Source organism: Lissotriton vulgaris, chromosome 8 (genome assembly GCF_964263255.1).
Source record: "Lissotriton vulgaris chromosome 8, aLisVul1.2, whole genome shotgun sequence".
Classification (NCBI taxonomy): Eukaryota; Metazoa; Chordata; class Amphibia; order Caudata; family Salamandridae; genus Lissotriton; species Lissotriton vulgaris.
In genome coordinates, this window is record NC_141696.1 from 1,419,910,319 (window position 1) to 1,419,929,694 (window position 19,376).

Genomic DNA, 19,376 nt, shown 5'->3' on the forward strand with positions numbered 1-19,376 from the left:
TGCCCATTTCAAGGATGACGTTCTGGTGTGCAAGCTGGGCTGTAGTGCACATACCCACTGGGGTAAGATAAACATTCATGGTTTTACTAAGAGCGGACTAAAGAACCATAATTCCTTTGAGCACACACCCACATGGGCGGGATATTTAACGGACTGCTCTGCTGTTACTTCCTTGCCAGTGATCAAGGGCGGTTCACGTCCGAAACGCGTTTGGCTGATATTTGTGTGCATTTGCCTACCTTGCAAATCTTTTAAATAAAATGGACTTTACATGCTGGAATGTGGCTTCATCTTTGGAGGCAACTCGTTGGTGTGATATATATATATATATATTCTTCAATCCGAGGTATCGGAAGGACCAGGCTCGCCACTACACCCAGGAGGAACAGAAGTGGTGCAACTTTGCACTCGGAGAAGCGCACTGTCGCACCTTTTTCCCCCATGTAGTTTGCTTCACCCGTTTGCATCGAAGCAGGTGACACAGATCTCCGCTTGGGGGAGGAGCCAACCAGAACTATTTGAATGGGAGCAGAACTGTTGGGCGGGAAATCTCACTTGGTACACCTGGGGCGCTGAAGAGGCCACACAGCCGAAATGCATACGCCCATGCTCATCTGGTTTCAGCCTCAATAAAGAGACTCCATTGCATTCCCCTACAGAGGCTCCTGACTTTCTGTTGAGAAGGTGTTCGTGGCATAATTCTGCACGGTCAGCCAGCAACGTGCAACAGAAGCCCCTGCACGCAAACTGACCTGGTCATCACTGGCGCCGTTCTGTTTTGGCGGAACTTTCTTCAATCCGAGGTATCGGAAGGACCAGGCTCGCCACTACACCCAGGAGGAACAGAAGTGGTGCAACTTTGCACTGGGAGAAGCGCACTGTCGCACCTTTTTCCCCCATGGAAGTTTACCTGTGTGTGGCGGTTGTGCAGGTGGGGACGCGAGGAGCTTCTATATTGTGCAAAGACAGTGTGAGACACCGGGTGATAACTGTCTGCAGACCCTGCCCCATACGCACTTTGGCGACAAATCCTGGCAAGAACCACTGCATGCTGGGACATGTAGTTTGCTTCACCCGTTTGCATCGAAGCAGGTGACACAGATCTCCGCTTGGGGGAGGAGCCAACCAGAACTATTTGAATGGGAGCAGAACTGTTGGGCGGGAAATCTCACTTGGTACACCTGGGGCGCTGAAGAGGCCACACAGCCGAAATGCATACGCCCATGCTCATCTGTTTTCAGCCTCAATAAAGAGACTCCATTGCATTCCCCTACAGAGGCTCCTGACTTTCTGTTGAGAAGGTGTATATATATTCTGTACACAATACATAAATTATTACTCTAATATATATTTATAGATACATCTATTAATGCATATAACTATACAATCGCGATCTCCGTTTTATGGACATGCACATTATATACAACCCCCCTCTTATCTCTTCCCTCCAAGAAGGAGTGGATGCTGAGTGGTTACTGAAGGTCAGTTCTATTGTTAAAGTTGATCTGCCAAACATAACACGTTTTGGCTACTGCTTTACCCTTGGCCACAACAGAGAGGTGCCATTTGCCTTCTTTTAAATGCCCTTACTGCGTGAATGTTCTCTGACATAAACCTAAGCAACATACACTGTGTAGCCATTTCTCTACACTATCGAGAATTTGCAACTTTTGGCGTTATTTATAAATGCAAATTGATATTACACAGATGCGATCATCACTGTGTAGTGATAGGACCAGGTTTCCATAGGAATGGATTCTCCCTATCTTCACAAAACTTCCCACAAAATGTTTAAGCCAGCTTGGCTCCTTTGGGCACAGTTTTGGGGTGGTCCACCAAGCGGGGGTAAAGAAAAAGGGGGGGTCCCAAAATGTGTTTCTCTGTGCAATTTGCCATAAAAACATTTTACAAAATGGCTTATCAGTATGACATTTGGAAGAAAATGTGCTTTTTGTGATTGGGTTATGTATTTTGTATGTATAGCAGTGTCAGGAGCTCAAACACGTTATCTGCTTTGCTAGCCACAACATGAAGAGAAACCTGTGGTCACTGTGATGTAGAAAACAAATAGAAAATTAGGGGGGCACAATAGGGGTCCCCTTAGGGCAGAGGTCTTCAAACTTTTGTTGGTTGAGCCCCCCAGTTGAATTTTTTTAGATGTTGGGCCCCCCAACCACCTGACAGAAATTTCAAGCGCGTAATCGACACCAATAGGCCGTGGGAGGAGCTAGGATTGTGCCCACACTGGCGTGACGTGCGCGCCACTTGTTTTATTCGGCAGCGCGTGACCGCATGCCTTTATTTTCTTCTGAACTTTCCCCTTTTATATGTATTGTTTATTTATTAATTTTGCAAGCACGGCACGCTTTTACTATACTGGCATTGCACTTTTCCCCCCCTGGAGAAGCAGACAATGGCAGCCTTTCTTTCCAACAACAAGAACCCCCCCCCCATCCCGTTCTTTCTACAATAGCCGTCGGAACCGGAAGAAGGTCCCTCCGTGGAAACCAGCAGCTGTGAGCAGTCACATTCTGAGGTAATATTTCACTTCTATTGGTAAGTAGAAATCCTTGTTGTACAAAGAGGCGTGGAGCTCTTACTATCATGGCTTCCCCTCAGTTCAAACACATCTTCTTAGAGTTTCTGAATTTTGCTTAAATCAACAAAAAGCACAAGGTAACTGGGCTAAGTCGGCGCTAACACATCTGATGTACAGAGTGGGACGAAGCGGTCTCATTTTAATGGTTTTCACACATAAATATGTGCATTTACAGCCCGCAGATGATATAGACTCGATATTAAATGACAACCTCCCACCTACGTGCAATCCATACCATGAAAATAAAGGGACAGAATCCAGGCGAACTAGGCGCCTTTAGATGCTTCCTGAAATAGTTACACAAAGAGCCAGAAACATCTGCTTGGAACGACTTAAATGTGCATTTTTATACAGAACATGAAATGATAGCGGTCTCCTTGATTCCCTGCCTGCCACTGCTCAACACTTACCAAGGAAGCAGTTTATATACCACGATTAGGACTATAAAATCCATTCAATTAATTATATAAATTTGTTACAGGAACCGGACATCATTTATCTGCACTGCTACAAATCTGTCCAAAAAGCTTGTCGGATCAGTAATAATAATAATTGGTTTGCATGAGTGCTTGCTGGGAACAATATCCCCACTTAAAACAAACACGCCCTCAAAGTATGAACTACTTTGAAACATCAGCATCCCACCCTCTCACTTAAACTCCAAGCAGGCAGCTACCACACCTACTCAAACACATACACGTTTCATCGCACCATATGCTGGCAGCCGAGCCTTACTTCTCTCAAATCAAAAAGACCGACAAGAAGAGCTAATAGCAACAATGTATTTGCAAGGAAGCAACATTTAGAGCACACAAATATTTGACAATTATGTCCACTGCTTGGCAGATTTTCAATGCATGTTTTAAAATGTTTATTCAAGTTATTTATAATGCTTAACGGGCCCCTTGCGGAATTGGGAGATTTTAAATATAAGCAGCACAGTTTCATGATAGTTGGATTGTTTTGTTAGGCACGGGGAGATTGTGATTTGCCCAGAATCACAGGATGTTCAGCTTCATTGCCGAGACTCGAACTTTGAAAACTTTGTCTTTCTGGGAAGAGCTAACTCTCCCAGGAAGGGGTTACTTCATGGAGCTGAAATGCTTTAGCTGCAGTGGGAGGCGAGGGGTCTCCACTGCTAAAACCGAAAGTCTGTTTGTTTGTTTGCTTTTGGTTTTAGCAGAGGAGGCTCCGTGCCTCCCACTGCAGCTGAAGCTGTCAGCTCTGCGAATTACCCCCTCCTGGGAGCGTTAACATGTCAAAAGAACGGGCACGTCCTGCCCCATCGATCTCCCCTCCCTCCCCCTTAGACATACCAGAATCCTACAAGAAGAATGGAGCAACACCGGGAACAAAGGTCAGATTTAAGTGGAGTGCGCGCCCCCCCCCTGGGAAGGTGTCGCGCCCCCCCAGGGGGGCGCGCCCCACAGATTGAAGAACACTGCCTTAGGGACACCCATGGGGTCAAATTAAAAAGAATGCACAATTTGCAAGTACCTATTGGGTACTCGCAAATTCGCATGCAATTCCCATTCATTCCTATGAGCCTCTAGGCCCGTAGACATGAATAGGAAGCCATCCTTATTTGCGAGTCCCAAATAAGGAATGTGTATGAATCGCAAAAAATGTGCTGAAACCTACATACATTGCATTTTGCGAGTCTATAATAGCGAATCGGTAAAATTCGCAATGATAGACTCGCAAAATCCAATCTTGATACATCTGGCCCAAAGAGATGTTACAGTTCTGCATGGTTAGAATATCTTACTTTGGGGGGCGTGGCTTACGCGCCGGCGTGTGATGGCGCTGCCCGGCTGAGCTCCGTGACGACGCGGGAGTCATTCTTGGATTTCTGCCTCCATTCCTTCTACGGACATCGGGAAACGCTGCCCACGCACGGCGGAACATGGTCCCCGTGCTTTGCGAGCGATAGCGGCGTTTGAAAATGCCGTTTTGACATCTTTTTCAGCTGCAGCTTCTGGTTTCCATTCACGGTCGCGAGCGACCGCCATTTTGTGCCGTCGCACTCGCGCTCCGTTTTTTCAGACGATTCCAACAATATCCCTGCTCATTTATTGCTGCCACAGGTCGCATTCAGACAAAGGTATGTCCTAACTATTGCGCATCATGTTTCTTCTGCATTTCTATGATCCTTGTCACCAAAGTTCTTCTCAGCGTCTCTAGTGCTACTAGCTCTGCATCCCGGCGGCCATTTTGAGGTCATACCTGCGCACTTCTGATGCACCTTCGTTTCTGGCACCACTAGCCTCCCGCTGCTCATGGAGTGACCCTCACGTTTCCATTCCTCATGGACGCTATGCTGCTGTCTTCTCCAATGTATTCCTAGTTCACTTTTTGGCTGTGAATTTCTGCATTTTGATGCCTCTTGACACCTGTCGACTGCATTAAAATTGGTGCTTCTCCAGGGCTGCCTGTTACCCCGGCCACGACCTCCTTTACCAAGTACTCTTTACCTATTTACTGTAAGGGTCTTACTACTTTGCATTTTTGAATTGGCTTCTATTCCTGCGGTCCTCCTAGTTTGCCCCTCTGTTGGCAACATGTCTCAGGACGCAGGCCATGCGAGAGCGTCTGTCACCGGAACGAAACCAAAACGCCTCAAGAATGACCCTCCGTCCCCAATTCGCACCTCTCAAAACCCGGTGCTGGACTCTATTCTGGAAGAGGTTCGTGGCCTACAGCCTTTCATGACGGCAACTAATGAGAAGCTCAAACAGATTGAAGACAGATGGGTTGTCATGGAAAACAAAGTCCTGCAACTGGAACAACGTATTAGTGATGTCCAGGACGTATCCACAAAAATTCCTCTCCTCGAAAAGGAGATACAGCAGCTGAAACTTCACACTGAGGACCTTGAAAACCGTAACAGGCGAAACAACCTTCAAATTTATGGTGTACCGGAGTCCCATGGGGAGGGCGATATGGTGACCTTCGTCCGCAAACTCCTATATGAACTTTTGGATCTTCAACCTGAATCTACCCCACTAAACATTCAGCGTGCACACTGTCTGGGTCGACCAACATCCAACCCGGCCAAACCCAGAGGTATCATTCTGTTGTTTCTGGAATTCACCGAATTAATGACTGTCCTTAAGGCTGCAAGAGCAAAACGTCGCCTCATATGGTCGGGCCACACCATCTATATATCCCAGGACCTCTCGAATGCTACCAATGCACGTCGTAAGGAATTCCTTAATCTACGTCCTCGCATGAGAGAGCTCAACATCCAATATGGCATTCTTCACCCTTGCCTCTGCAAAATAACCCATAATGGTCGCACCCGTACCTTTGAGGATCCTCAGAAGCTTCGAGATTATCTTCTCACCGTCTCTTCACCGACGATGGACACCAATGACTGAAACTAACTTTCTTCTACTTATTGCAATCGTTTTTCTAATGTCTTGACGACTGTTGTGGCCTTGTCCCGGTTTCTTTCCTGTCCTGTCTTGCTAATCCTTTCACTTTTTATCGAATATATCTTACTTATTTTCCCGCGTTTTCCTAGCTCTGTTGGCTACGCGCCCGCGTTGGCGTCTCCATGCTTCCTTTACTTAACTCTTCTCTTGTTTCTCAGATCTGGCATTCTTGCCTTGATCTGTTTCTTAGCTGTTTCCTTCTCTTTTCCTCTCTTCTCTTTTTCTCCCTTTTCACAGGCCAATGTTGCATATTCCTTGCTCATTCATATTCAGTTATCTTCTTTGTTTCCCTTCTTGTCTTTCATCTCGTAGTCTCTAGTGTTCCTCATGGTTATTTATGCCTCGCTATATGGATTGTGATGTTCCTTCATATTTTGTTCTCCTGTATTTACCCGATTTGTATTTCTAACATGTTTGTCTTCCTTGTATCTCCCTCTAGTTCCTTACCTGCAGTGTTCCGGACCCAACTGTTACCCTCCTCCCTTACCTCCCATCATGTGTAACTTCGTAACGTGAAATGTTCGTGGTCTTGGCAACCCAGTTAAGCGTCAAAAGGTATTGTCCCACTTATCCAAATTGAATGCTCAGATTGCTTTTCTCCAAGAAACGCATTGTTCAGATGTCGAATCGCTGAAACTCAAAAGGGCTTGGGTGGGTCAAGTGGTGTTTTCTCCTGCGATTGATAAGAAAGGGGGGGTTGCTATTTTATTCCGTAAAGGTCTCGATGTTCAAATTTTATCCTCTCAATCGGATGCTGAGGGTCGTTGGGTTATGTCAAAAGTGTCTATACAAAGCAAAACTATGGTGCTACTCAATATCTATGGTCCTGTCCGTCCTGACCCTAAATTCTGGAATGATATTAAAGTCCTCATTTCATCTATTGACTGCCCTAATGTTGTCATAGCTGGTGACCTTAACCAATGGTTGGACCCATTCTCGGATAGACTATGCTCATCCAAATTCCAGCCGGATAAGACTCATAAAGCCTTCCAATCTGCAATTGCCTCCCGTCCCCTTTTTGACGTGTGGAAAACATGTAATCCTGATTCACTCGAATATACATTCTACTCTAATGTACACCATACCAGGTCCAGAATTGATTATATTCTGGTTAGTAAATCTCTTCTCCCTACTATTCAGACATCTGAAATTGGTTCTATTTTCCTTTCGGACCATGCACCTGTGTATGCCACTTTTGACCTGTCCCACACTACCACCTCTTTTACTCGCTGGAAATTTAACACTTTCCTTATCTCTGATTTGGATTTCATGTCTAAAGTTAAGAGTTTCATTTCTGAGTATTTCTCCCTCAATTTACCCCAAGACACATCAGTTTCAAACAATTGGGATGCTTTTAAAGCTGCACTGCGAGGGTTTACAATTTCTTATGTATCTAGGAAGAAGAAACTTAACAGGGCCAAATACACTGCCCAACTCGCCAACATTAAGACCCTAGAACATTCTTACTTCTCTTCCAAGAACCCAAACACTCTCCGTCTCCTTATTAAAGCCAAATCTGAACTTAATCAAATTGCCACAGTTGAAGCATGCAACACCCTTTTAAAGATCAAATCCAAATTTCATGGGGGTCAAAATAAAGCGGGGAAAATGTTGGCAAATTACCTTAAAATCAAATCTGAACGCAAATCGATTGGCTCTATTCTTAATGAAAACACTAATACGAAGGTCTCCTCTGATGAGGATATTGCACAGGTTTTCCATAATTATTATAAACTCTTATATACAGATGATACACTGCCTGGTGATGAGGATCTCTCTCGTTTCTTTGAAGGCCTTCCCCCTCCTCCATCACTTCCTACTGAATTTCAGCAATTAGAAGCTGACATTACCCCTCAGGAAATACTCAAGGCTATTACCTCCCTTAAGAAAGCGAAAGCCCCTGGTCCAGATGGTCTCCCTATTGAATTTTATGCCAACTTGCATTCCATTTTTGTTCCTCACCTTTTACAACTTTTTAACTCCTTTATTGCAAATGCCAAAGCGTCGGGTTCATTTTTTGATGCTCTTATAATCATCATTCCCAAACCGGACAAGGACCATTCCCTTTGCAAAAATTATCGCCCCATATCCCTTATTAATTACGACTGTAAAATTTTTGCCAAAATCTTAGCTGCCCGTCTAGAATCCCTTATACCTCTGTTAATCACGACCGATCAAGTTGGCTTCGTAAAAGGAAGACTTGCTGCAGACAATGCCCGTGTTTTTACAAATATTATTTCCCACAGCAACCGTTTCAAGGCCCCTTTAGCTGCCCTTTCCCTAGACGCAGAGAAAGCGTTTGATCGAATTAATTGGAAATTCATGTTTAAGGCTTTACAATGGTTTGGTTTTGGCCCCCACTTCATTTCCTTGGTTAGACTCCTTTACTCTGCTCCCCGTGCCAGTGTTTTTGTCAATAATCAATTCTCTAAGTTTTTCCCCTTATCTAGAGGGACGAGACAAGGCTGTCCTCTTTCCCCGTTACTCTTTATCCTTTGCCTTGAGCCCTTTCTTATTAAAATCCGCTCCAACCCCCTCATCCAGGGATTCAAACAGTCCTCGATTGAGACAAAAATCTCGGCATATGCCGATGATGTTCTGGTCTACATGGCCAACCCTGTCTCATCCCTTCCCCCATTCTTAGAAGAGGTCCACCTTTATTCATCTGTCTCTGGCTATAAACTTAATTTATCCAAAACGGAAGTACTACCCCTTAACTCATCCTGTTATCAATATATGTTTGATTCCACCGATTTTGCATGGTGCCCCTCCAAGATCAAATATCTAGGCATCTGGTTTTCCTCCACCCTGCGTGACACACTCAAACTGACCTTTACCTCCCTTACTCAAAAACTTCACTCACTCCTTCAGACATGGTCTCCTCTTTTCCTCTCATGGTGGGGTCGCTTAGACACCATCAAAATGATGATCTCCCCACACATACTATATACTGTTTCCATGCTCCCTATAAAAATTCCTAAATTGTACTTCAATAGACTAAACTCCATCTGCTCTAAATTTCTATGGAACAATAAGCGACCCCGAATTTCCCTACCAAAACTTCTACGCCCTAAATCTGAAGGGGGGGTTCGCTTTCCTGACTTCCAATCTTACCATTCGGCCTTTTTACTAAAACAAGCCTTCTCATTGGCATTTGATTTTACTGATACCCCACTACCCAGATGGATTGCAGTTGAGAGATCTTTGTTAAAGGATTTCACTTTTCAACAATCCCTTTTTATGTCCAACTGCTCATTTTTGACGCATTACCCTGTGTTGAAATATTCCCATACACTGCTACACAATATTTTTTCAAAAGACTCATCGCCCTTACAGATTTTTCTTTCCTCCAGTATTTGGTACAACAAATATCTTAAATACAAGGGTAAATCTTTCTACTTCAAGTATTGGAAAGAAAAGGATATTATGTTTGTCTATCAATTCTTTTCAGATTCGTCCATTATTTCATTTGATGAAATGCTAACTAAGTTTGATTTATCTGTACAACACCGTAATGAATTTGATATTATTACTAATGCCATTGTGTCTCACCTATCTACCCTCCCTACGTTTGACATCCTTCCCTCCCTTACTCCTACCACCCCTCTATACCCGTTGTTCACTCAGCAAATACCCAAAGCTGCTTTGATTTATAAATTGTTATTGGAGAATGTTGGTCCTAGACCTAAAACTGTTATTGAAGTTGCTTGGGAAACTGATTTCTCTTTATCGTTATCTATTGACACTTGGGATCAATTATGGTCCAAACTGTTTAAGACTTCGGTTTCGGCCCGTATTACTCAATCACTTTTTTTCATTTACCATAGAGCTCTGTTTACCCTATAAGCATTACCAAATTCTCCCCTTCCTCCTCTCCCCTTTGTTGGTCCTGTTCATCTCACCCAGGCACACTTAAACACCTCTTATTTGATTGCCCACGAGTTATCACCTTTTGGGAATCAGTTTGGAAATACTGTATGCGCATTTTTCATTTTGCTGAACCTTTTTCATCCTTGCATATTTTTCTAGGTTCTATATCTGATGTTTTGGACTTACATTCTTATAATGCAAAATTGTTTGACCTATTCATTGCAACTGCATACAAAGTAATCCTGTCTTGCTGGAAGGATAACTCTAAATTGTCTGTGCAGACTTGGTGGAATTTTGTGTGTGATGAGCATAGAATTGCTATTGCTTCTTCTTCATCTGTCACCTTAAAAATTAAGTCTGACCTTACCTGGCTACCTTTCTCCACCTTCTTATCCTCTTCTCCCCCCCCTTAACCCCCTTCCTTCCTTTCTCTTTCTCTCTTCCTCTTGTTCTCTTTCCTTCTTTTTTTCCTTTCCTCTCTATACGGTTTTCTACCATTACATGATTTTACTTTACCGTTTCTCTTTCTCTATATCTCAAAAATGTCTTTCATGATTATCTCCTATTGACTTTGCATTATCTTATGTTGTGATATTATGATGTATCATTTTTCTTATGCTCAATAAAACTTTATTAAACTGAAAAAAAAGAATATCTTACTTTACACTTAAAAAACCTGAGAAATTCTCTGATAAAACAAAGTTTAAACCAACATCATAGTTGGGTGAAAATTTCAGTTAAAACCTTATACAAAAACCCCCAAAAAACAATGACATTCACCACTTATAGTTGACTGAAATTTCGCCGGTTGAGGGTGCAAAATCAGGACAAGTGGGTCTCTGCGGTGCGGACGACCCTCATCTGCTGCTCGGTCTCATTGTGTTGTCAGAGTCTGGATTGGACTCTCACAGTCTGTTTGGTCCTATGCAGGTCTGGTTGATCCTGGGGTCCTCAAACTTGGAAGGAGGACAGATCTGACTTTCATGAGCACAGAGTCCTATTCCTGGGGGACAGGAAAGCCGTCCTGGGGGGCGGCTTTGTTGGACTTGCTGGGGTGAGGCCGTTGACTGGACTTTGCATTTCAGTGCCTACGGAAAGCTCCTGTACTCAAAGGAAATTGCTTGGCAATTTGCAATGGGCTGGCAGGTATTGTAAGCTGGACAGCTGCAAGGTAAGTCAAAGGTCACGATAGTTAAAACTGGGTGCTAAAAGTCCACAGCATTCTTCAGTTCTTGCAGCTCTTCTTTGTCCTCTATTCTTGATCCATCAAATCTAAACTCCTGGTGTCAGGGGTGACACCTAAATTATCAATTTAGAGGCATTGCAAGGAGTGACTAGTAGCAGCCAATGGGCAACTCACCTTTAAGGTGTCTACAACCTCTATATAACCACTTCCTCTGGGAAGTGGGCATAAGCCTGACCCCAAGATCCTAATTCCGCCAAACTAAGATGGTGGAATTCTAAAGTCATGTTCACTTCAGATAGAAAACACTGGGAGTGGTACTTGCCTAAGAGAGGGGCACACCTTCGGACTAGCTAATTTTCCCACCTGTCCTGGTGCTAAATGGGCCTGGGGCAAGGGGTGGCATTTCTCCTGTCTTGGGAAGCCTTGGGTCACATATCAAAGGTGGCAGAGGCCTTTAAGCCTCCTGCCTTGATATGCTGATTACTTAGCCATCCTTCTTGGAGGAGGTGAAAACACCCCTGGCCAGAGCAGGCATAATTTCTGCCTCAAACAGCATGAGATCTCATCTTCAGGGGGGCTATGGTGGCAGGCTGGTCAGTCAACAGGCTTTCAGGGAGCACTTCTAGGACCAATCAATGAAGTAGTACATGTATAGCCAGATTATAACCCTAGAGGGTATCCAGGCGCTGTGCTGAATGGCATCAGAGGTCTTGAGGCCCTTCCTGAAGAGGGTCCGCAGGGGAATGGTGCGGAGATAAAGGAGGAGGGTGTTCCAAGCTTTGGCAGCGAGGTGGGAGAACGATGGTCCTCTGGAGCATCAACGCTGGATATGTGGTATCTGAGTGAGACAAAGGTGTGAGTAGCAGAGATTCCTGGACAGTTAATGGAAGTGCAGGATGAATTTCATGTATGCAGGACCCTGGTCGTGGAGAGCTTTGTAGACGTAGGTCAGAAGCTTAAACTGGCATCAGTCTTCTTGTCTTTTCCAATAAAAGCGCCGGGACACTCTTTCTGAGTAGCCGTGCGCTATAAAAATGAACCAATAACATAACATAACATAACATAACATCTCTTCTGGACAGGAAGCCAGTGGAGGTCATTCAGGTGTTGGATGATGTGGGTCCTCTTGGGCAGGCTGAGAATCAGTCTAACAGCTGCGTTCTGGATCTTCTGGAGTCTTTGGGTGAGTTCCTCAGAGGTGCCTGCATAGAGTGTGTTACCGTAGTCTAGTCGGCTGGTAATGAGGGCATGCATCGCCGTTTTCCTGGTGCTGATGGGGAACCACCTGAAGACTTTGCAGTGAGTGGAAGCAGGCTGAGGAAACAGCATTGACCTGACGTTTCAAAAGAGTTTGCAGACCAGAATGATGGAGAGATTGCGATCCTGGTCCTTCCTCATGGGGGTGGGTCCAAGTTCCGCCAGCTACCAGGAGTCATTCCAGAGAGCAATGTGTCTGCCACAGATCAGAAGTTCAGTTTTGTCCATGTTGAGCTTCAAGCAGTTGTCCTTCATACAGACTGCAACGTTCTTCACACAGTTGTGAAATTTGCGAGGGGATGAACTAGGTCTCATCAGCGTAGGAGATGATGTTGATGTTGTGTGATCTGGCGATGTCTGCGAATGGTGTTAAGTAGATGTTGATGAGGATTGGACTGAGGGACAATCCTTGGAGTATGCCACAGATGGTGTGCTTAGGTTGTGAGGTAAAGGGGAGAGGCAGACTTTCTGTGCAGCATGGTACAGAGCCTGCAATGGCATTTTGCATGTTATGGCTGAAGGATGTCTTAGGGTGGGCACAATACATGCTGTAGCACTTAGAGACCCTCTTTAGCATCCTTGTCGTAAGTAGCAGGGGTACCATTTACTAGTGTCTTAAAAGGGGTGCTAAAGGTATTACCAATTGGAGGAACAATTGTACAGTTTTAGGGAAAGTGAGTATCTGGATAGCAGTATCTGGATAGCAGGAACCCAGTGCACTTCTGTCAAAATTGTGTCAGCTACCAGGCAAAATTGGGGTGGGGGAAACCATGTCACAATGGGTTACTTTCCTACAATAGAGGGGGGGGGAAGCAGAGGAGAGCATGGAGGAAGGATGAGGGTGTAACACAATGAGTAAGAGGGTGTGGCATGTTTGGATGAGCAGAACACGAGGGACAGAGCTAGAGAATACCTGCACTAATGCCAAAAGAAAAAGGAAAAAAAGACGCTTCCTGAATGAGCACTGGAAGAAGTCAGCCAATCAAATGAAGGGTAAAGAGGCCATGCTCCAGGTAGGGACAAACTAGAAGAGTAAAGCAAGTCCTCAGATAAGAATCAAGCAAATGAGGGTGACAATAAAGCCAAGCAATGATAAGCAATGAGTGGATTCTTAGCCAACTGCAAGTTTTTTGTATGGTCCACCACAGGTTGTCACCTACAACCTGCTAGAAGCGATCTAGGGGGGGCGGGGGGGATTTATTTTCATTGCCTGGGCCCATCCATGCTTTTGGCTCTGCGGAAGTTAGGTCTCCTAAACGCATTAAAGGTGGTTGCCCCATGGTAGCTGGGTTACAGCCAGTGATTGACCATGGAGCCCACTGGCAGTCTATCAACAGTCTCCCCTCTCCCCCAAACCCAAAGTCTAAACTGTGAAGGAGAACAGTGAATTCAGGGGTCTGAAACTCTTGAATTTAACTAGAGCTCCCACGCCACCAATTCTAAAATATTTCCTTAGTCTATTATAAAGCTAGGCAATACTAAATGAGTCTGAAATAGAGAAAACTTCCAAGTAAACATCAGAAAACTACATACGAAAATTCAATAAAAATATTAAACATTTCAGAGGCCAGTCATATGTTCCAGATGAATTAATTGCAGTTGGTGATCAAATGAGAAGACTAAAGTGTGGATCATACTTTGTAGAAGTATACCAATTCTGCAACACTAGGTCCATTTATTATCTTGTGGTATGATAATTACACCATTGAAATGATGAACCAAGGTAATGGTGATTCAATGTGTCATAAACAAGTATGTGAAATAGAAAAGAATGAAAATGGGATGCATTTGAATCTGCTTTAACATTAACATAAATACAGGAGGATCAATTCCAACGTATGAAAAAATAAATTCTGCATATTGCGTTTGCTTGACTGCAATAACGTCTTTGAAACATAAAAGGACCGAATCTGGTGGGCAATCATGTTAAATGAACCTTAAGGGACAACTATGCAATGGTTCAAAGGGTGAACCCATCAAGAAAGTGAGAACCAAATTTAAATACCACTGAGGCATGACAAAAGGAGTGGCCGGAAACATATTTGTGAGACCCTTAATAAATCTCATAACTATGGGAGATTTAAACAACGAGGGTTGATCATGTAAACAGAGAAAACCAGAGAAGGCAGACAAGTAGCCATTAACAGTAGCTACTTCACAACCCTGTTGTGCTAGGGAAAGTAAGAAACTCAGAAAAGCAATCAAATGGGTCTGCAAAGGATCAATCTAACTCTCTCCACACCATTTAACAAACCTGGCCCTCCTACCAGAATAGACCAATTTGGCGGAGTGTCTTCTGGCCAATAAAATAACATCCACCACATCCGGAGGGAGAGAGAAAGAGCTCAGGTTTGCCTGTCCAATCTCCAGGCATGAAGGTGCAGGCTCTGTACGTGGGGGTGTAGAACCTGTCACTGAGACTGTGAGAGGAGGTCTGCCCTGAGCGGGAGACGGAGCGGAGTGTGCGATGAGGGGTAATTGAGCTCTGTGTACCACACCCTTCGAGGCCAATCAAGGGTTATCAATATGACTTGGGCACGGTCTTGGCAAATCTTCCTCATAACTCGAGGAATCAAGGGTATGGGAGGAAACTTGTAAGGAAGCTGTGAGCCCCATCTAACTGAAACACGTTCCCCAACGCTTCCTGCATCTGATACTGGAGACTGCAGAATGCTGGGCAGTGCGCGTTCGTGAGTGGCATACCAGTTCAACGGAGGAAATCCCCAACATCCCGAAAATGTGTAGGACCATCTCCGGATGGAGTCGCCATTAGTGATCGGTCAAATAGTGCCGACTGAGACTGTCCATAAATACATATGGTTCTCTGGCCAGATGATTCACGATCATGCAAATTTGATTATCCTGAGCCAAGGATCAGAGTCCCAGAGCATCTCTGCAAAGATACGACCCTACTCCTCCACGTTTGTTGATGTACCACTTCGCAGTATGGTTGTCCGTTAGAAACTGAACTGACTGACCCCAAGGAAAGAAAGTCCTTGAGAGCCAAACGTAGCGCCTGCAACTCCAGAAGATTGATGTGAAACAATCTTGCCTCTGGAGACCAAAGACCTTTAACCTCCAGATCCCCCAGATGGGCTCCCCACCCTAGAGTGGAAGCATCCGTTATCACTGTGACCACCGAGGAAGAATGTTGAAACGGCTTCCCTTGAGACAGGTTGCCTGGAACACTCCACTATAACAACTCGTTGCAGTGTCTCTAGAGATACTGACCACCTCTTCGAGATCTCCGTTGTGCTGAAACCACTGCTTACGGAGGCACCACTGGAGGGCCCTCAAATGCCTGCATGCATGGATGGCCAACAGTATGCAGGAAGTGAAAAGACTGAGCAGGCACAAGACCTTCAGGACTGGAACAGCTGCTCCATTCTGAAAAAGTGGAATCATAGCCTGGATGTCTTAAATCCTCTGTAGAGGCGGGAAGGCATGACTCACAGCAGTGTCCAATACTGCCACTACGAACAGGTTGCGCTGAAAGGGCACCAGGTGAGATTTGGGTACATTTATCTAAAACCCCAAGTCGAACAACAGTTGAGTCATTACTTGCAGATGATGTAACACCATCTCTGGCAACTTTACTTTTAGGAGCCAGTCATACAGATAGGGGAATACAGAAATCCCTGACCTTCTGAGATGTTCTGCCACCACCGCCGTCACCTTTGTTAAGACCTGAGGTGTGGAAGGAAGGCAGAACGGCAGGACCGCAAATTGATAATATTGAGACCCCACTGTAAAACAGAGATACTTCCGATGAGACTTCAGGATAGGAATGTGAAAATACGTATCCTGCAAATCTATTGACACCATCCAGTCTTCCTTCTCCAGCGCAAGAAGAACCTGAGCCAGGGTTAACATTTTGAATTTCTCCTGTTTGAGGTAAAAATTCGAAACTTTGAGGTCAAGGATTGGCCTCAAACGGCCGTCCTTTTTTGAGATTCAGGAATTACTGGGAGAAGCATCCTTGACCCCGTTCCTGCTCTGGAACCACCTCAATCGCACTTTTTTGCAGCAATGGCAGAACCTTCTGTTGGAGAAGCAGAAGGTGCTCGTTCGAGAACAAGCACTGATGGGGAGGGGAAAAAGGGGGTGGAGGGGCAACTCCTGGAAGGATAGTGCATAACCATTCTCTTCTATGCTCAACACCCAGAGATTTGTAGTAACAGACCTCCAATGTAGTAGAAAATGGGACACCCGTCCTCCCACGGGACAAGTATGCTCTAGGATGGTGGAGCCAGAGCTGCTTCCCTGCCGCACTAGTTGGAGGGGCAGAAGAGGTGTAGTGGGAGGAGATCTGTTGTTGTCGTCAAGCACCCGGCAGGCAAGCTTTGCCCTTTACCCTATAGGATCTGTACAAGGGATTGTCTGCTGTTGCTGCTGCAGCAGCTGTTGCCTGGCACGAAAGGACCAGTTCCTCCCAAAGCTACAAAACTTGGGGAACTGTCCAAAGCTTCTGGGCTGAGATTGTAGCCCCAATGATCTTGCCGCTGCTTTACGGTCTTAAAAGCGCTGCAGCGCCAAATCCCCCTTAGCCCAAACAGGCGAGACCCATCGAATGGTAGATCCAGTAAAGTAGTTTGGACATCAGGAGAGAACCCTGAAACATACAACTAAGTGTGCCTCCCAGTAGCCACAGATGACCCCATTGCCCTGGCTTCCGAATCAGCCGTGTCCAGACTAGACTGTATCACCTGGCGGGCAGCAGCGTGGGCATCTCACAACACCTAAGAGAAATGTCCTTCTACGTCCTCAGGCAATTTTGGGACCACCTCCCTGGCCATGAGGGCATGGACGTAGCGTTCCAAAAGGCATGTGGCATTGGTCAACTTGATGGCAATACTCCCCGACGAGAACACACTCTTTGCTGCTTGCTCTTCGAGTTTTGACTCCCTATCTGCAGGCATAGATGGGAAAGAACCTGCAGACTGCCTTGAGGAGCACCAAGCCTGGCCAACCAAGATTTCCGGCGAAGGATGGGTCGACAGAAAAACAGGATCCCCAGGAACCACCTTATACCTCCATGCCACTGTCCTGGAAACCGCTGAAGGGGACATCGGCTTCTACCAGACATCAAGAATGGGCTCAGTCAAAGACTCATTAAAGGGAAGTAAAGGCTCTGAAATAGAGGAAGGGGAATGGAGCACCTCCGTCAGGATATTAGACTTTAACTCTGCTGTAGGAAGAGGCAATTCCAAGAGATACGCAGCTTTCCTGATCACAGTGTGAAACATGGTCACCTCCTGTGTCGGCAAACCCTTTGGAGATGAGAGCTCCCATTCAGGAGAGGTGCCAGGCCACTAGCCTTCTGTAAACCTTCAAAATCAGGGTCAGGGTCCGCAAAGTCTTCTTCCTCCGCCTTACCATGCTCTTCCTGGTACTCAATCATCTTTGTGCTTCTCTCCGATATCTCATCCTTAAAACAGGCATCGGCGTCACCAGATGCGGTGCCGGTGATTTCAGGATCAGCGTCAAAGGGAGATCCACAGGAACAGGAGTCGACGCTGGTCAAGTCATCACTGGTTAGGAACCAGACAGCACCAGTGACGATCATTCCAGCAGTATTTGCCCCTACAAAGATTGTAACGGCGTTGAGAATCTCAGCATCGAAAGAGGCCAAGTCCCTGGAGCCACAGGCAAGAAAGGCATGAGGGGTGCCTGAGGAAAGTGCAGTGGCAAACCTCTCAGGGAATATGCCAACAGAGACATGGGGCCAACAGGTGCACCAGTAGGGTTTGCGGCTCTGGCGAACAAGCCAAACATTGCATTAAAAAAAATGCAATGGGTCCGAATCGAGAGTCGGGAAAGCAGGATACTTCGGATTCGGAACTGAAGGCTCTGAAGTCGCCCGGAGACCCTGCAGTCAGAGGTGGAGTGGTTGTCTTCGGCAATGGTGGAGGCATTGCATCCCTCGAAGCCAGTGGAATCACTTCTCTCAGAGCCAGAGACGGGGCGGAGTCTCCTTAGGTGAAGGGGGAGGGGGTAGGGGGGGGGGGGGGGTGGAGAGGGGGACAGATCTCATCCCTTCAATGATGCCGGAGACCTGGAGACACCGACTTCGTAGTCAAATCCTTCGATGAGCAATGGCGAGAAACATGTTGCAGCTTTTTCTTATGTTTCTTCGATGACCTCGAAGTATGAGTCGTCACCGACTTCCAACAGGTCCTTGACCTTCTGCGACCCCTCTTTTGCATCTTGGGCATGAATAGTTGTGGGATTCATGCGCATCCACGAAGTGCACATCTCGACGTTGTGGTCCGACGAAGGACACCATAATCAGTCTTCCTGGGGTCAATGATGGACATGTGGCCCTCACACGCTCTGCGTGGCTGGAAACCTGATTTTCTAGGAGAAGACATCCTCGATGGCTACCAAGTCACGACAATCTGTGATAAATAAACTACCAGAAATGGAGAGCCTTTGAAAAACTGTTACGCATCAACAGCACGGAAAAAAGGGAACAGACGTCAACGTGAGAGAGCTGAGGAGAAAAGTTTCAGTGGAATGCTGCCCATTGAGATAATTCAGAAGGTGACGAATCCACAGGCAGATGAATCCCTCAGAAGTTGCAATTCTAATAAAATATTCCTCAAAGGCAGTCGTGAGATCTGTTGCGCAGCACAGGTAAAACCTAAATTATAGAGCAAACATTCATTGCAAGCTCTTCCATGGCAGGGATCTATAGAAAAGTAAAGCACCACATCCCATCCCTTCTCAAACCCCTTGATCTACGTACCGTGAGAGCGGATATGCCTGCTGAGGTTGCTGCTGTTTTGAAAGACTTTGCTGCAGAGGTTGCACATGTACATTCGTTTGTGGTCACCGTGCTGAGTCATTAGACGCCTTCGGATTCCATGCCTCCCAGATAGCAGCATACTTCTTTTAAGGGAGCTGGAACTTTGACCGAAACCATACCTGCTGAAGATACAAAGGTAGAGCAAGCAATACATACCTTCACTGGTCAAAAACAACAGAATACACAGCCTTAAAACGTCTCTGTTAACCAGCAGCTTCT

General features: G+C 45.6%; 1 protein-coding gene across 3 annotated transcripts in view; it reads right to left on the reverse strand.

Annotated features, from left to right (window-relative positions):
* Positions 1 to 19,376, reverse strand: part of PRDM15 (PR/SET domain 15) — a 502,608-nt gene that overhangs the window by 354,849 nt on the left and 128,383 nt on the right. For all 3 annotated transcript variants that reach the window (XM_086935443.1, XM_086935442.1, XM_086935441.1), the window contains one exon: positions 19,098 to 19,279. In XM_086935443.1, coding sequence (XP_086791569.1) covers positions 19,098 to 19,279 — 182 coding nt within the window. The remainder of the gene's footprint in view (positions 1 to 19,097; positions 19,280 to 19,376) is intronic.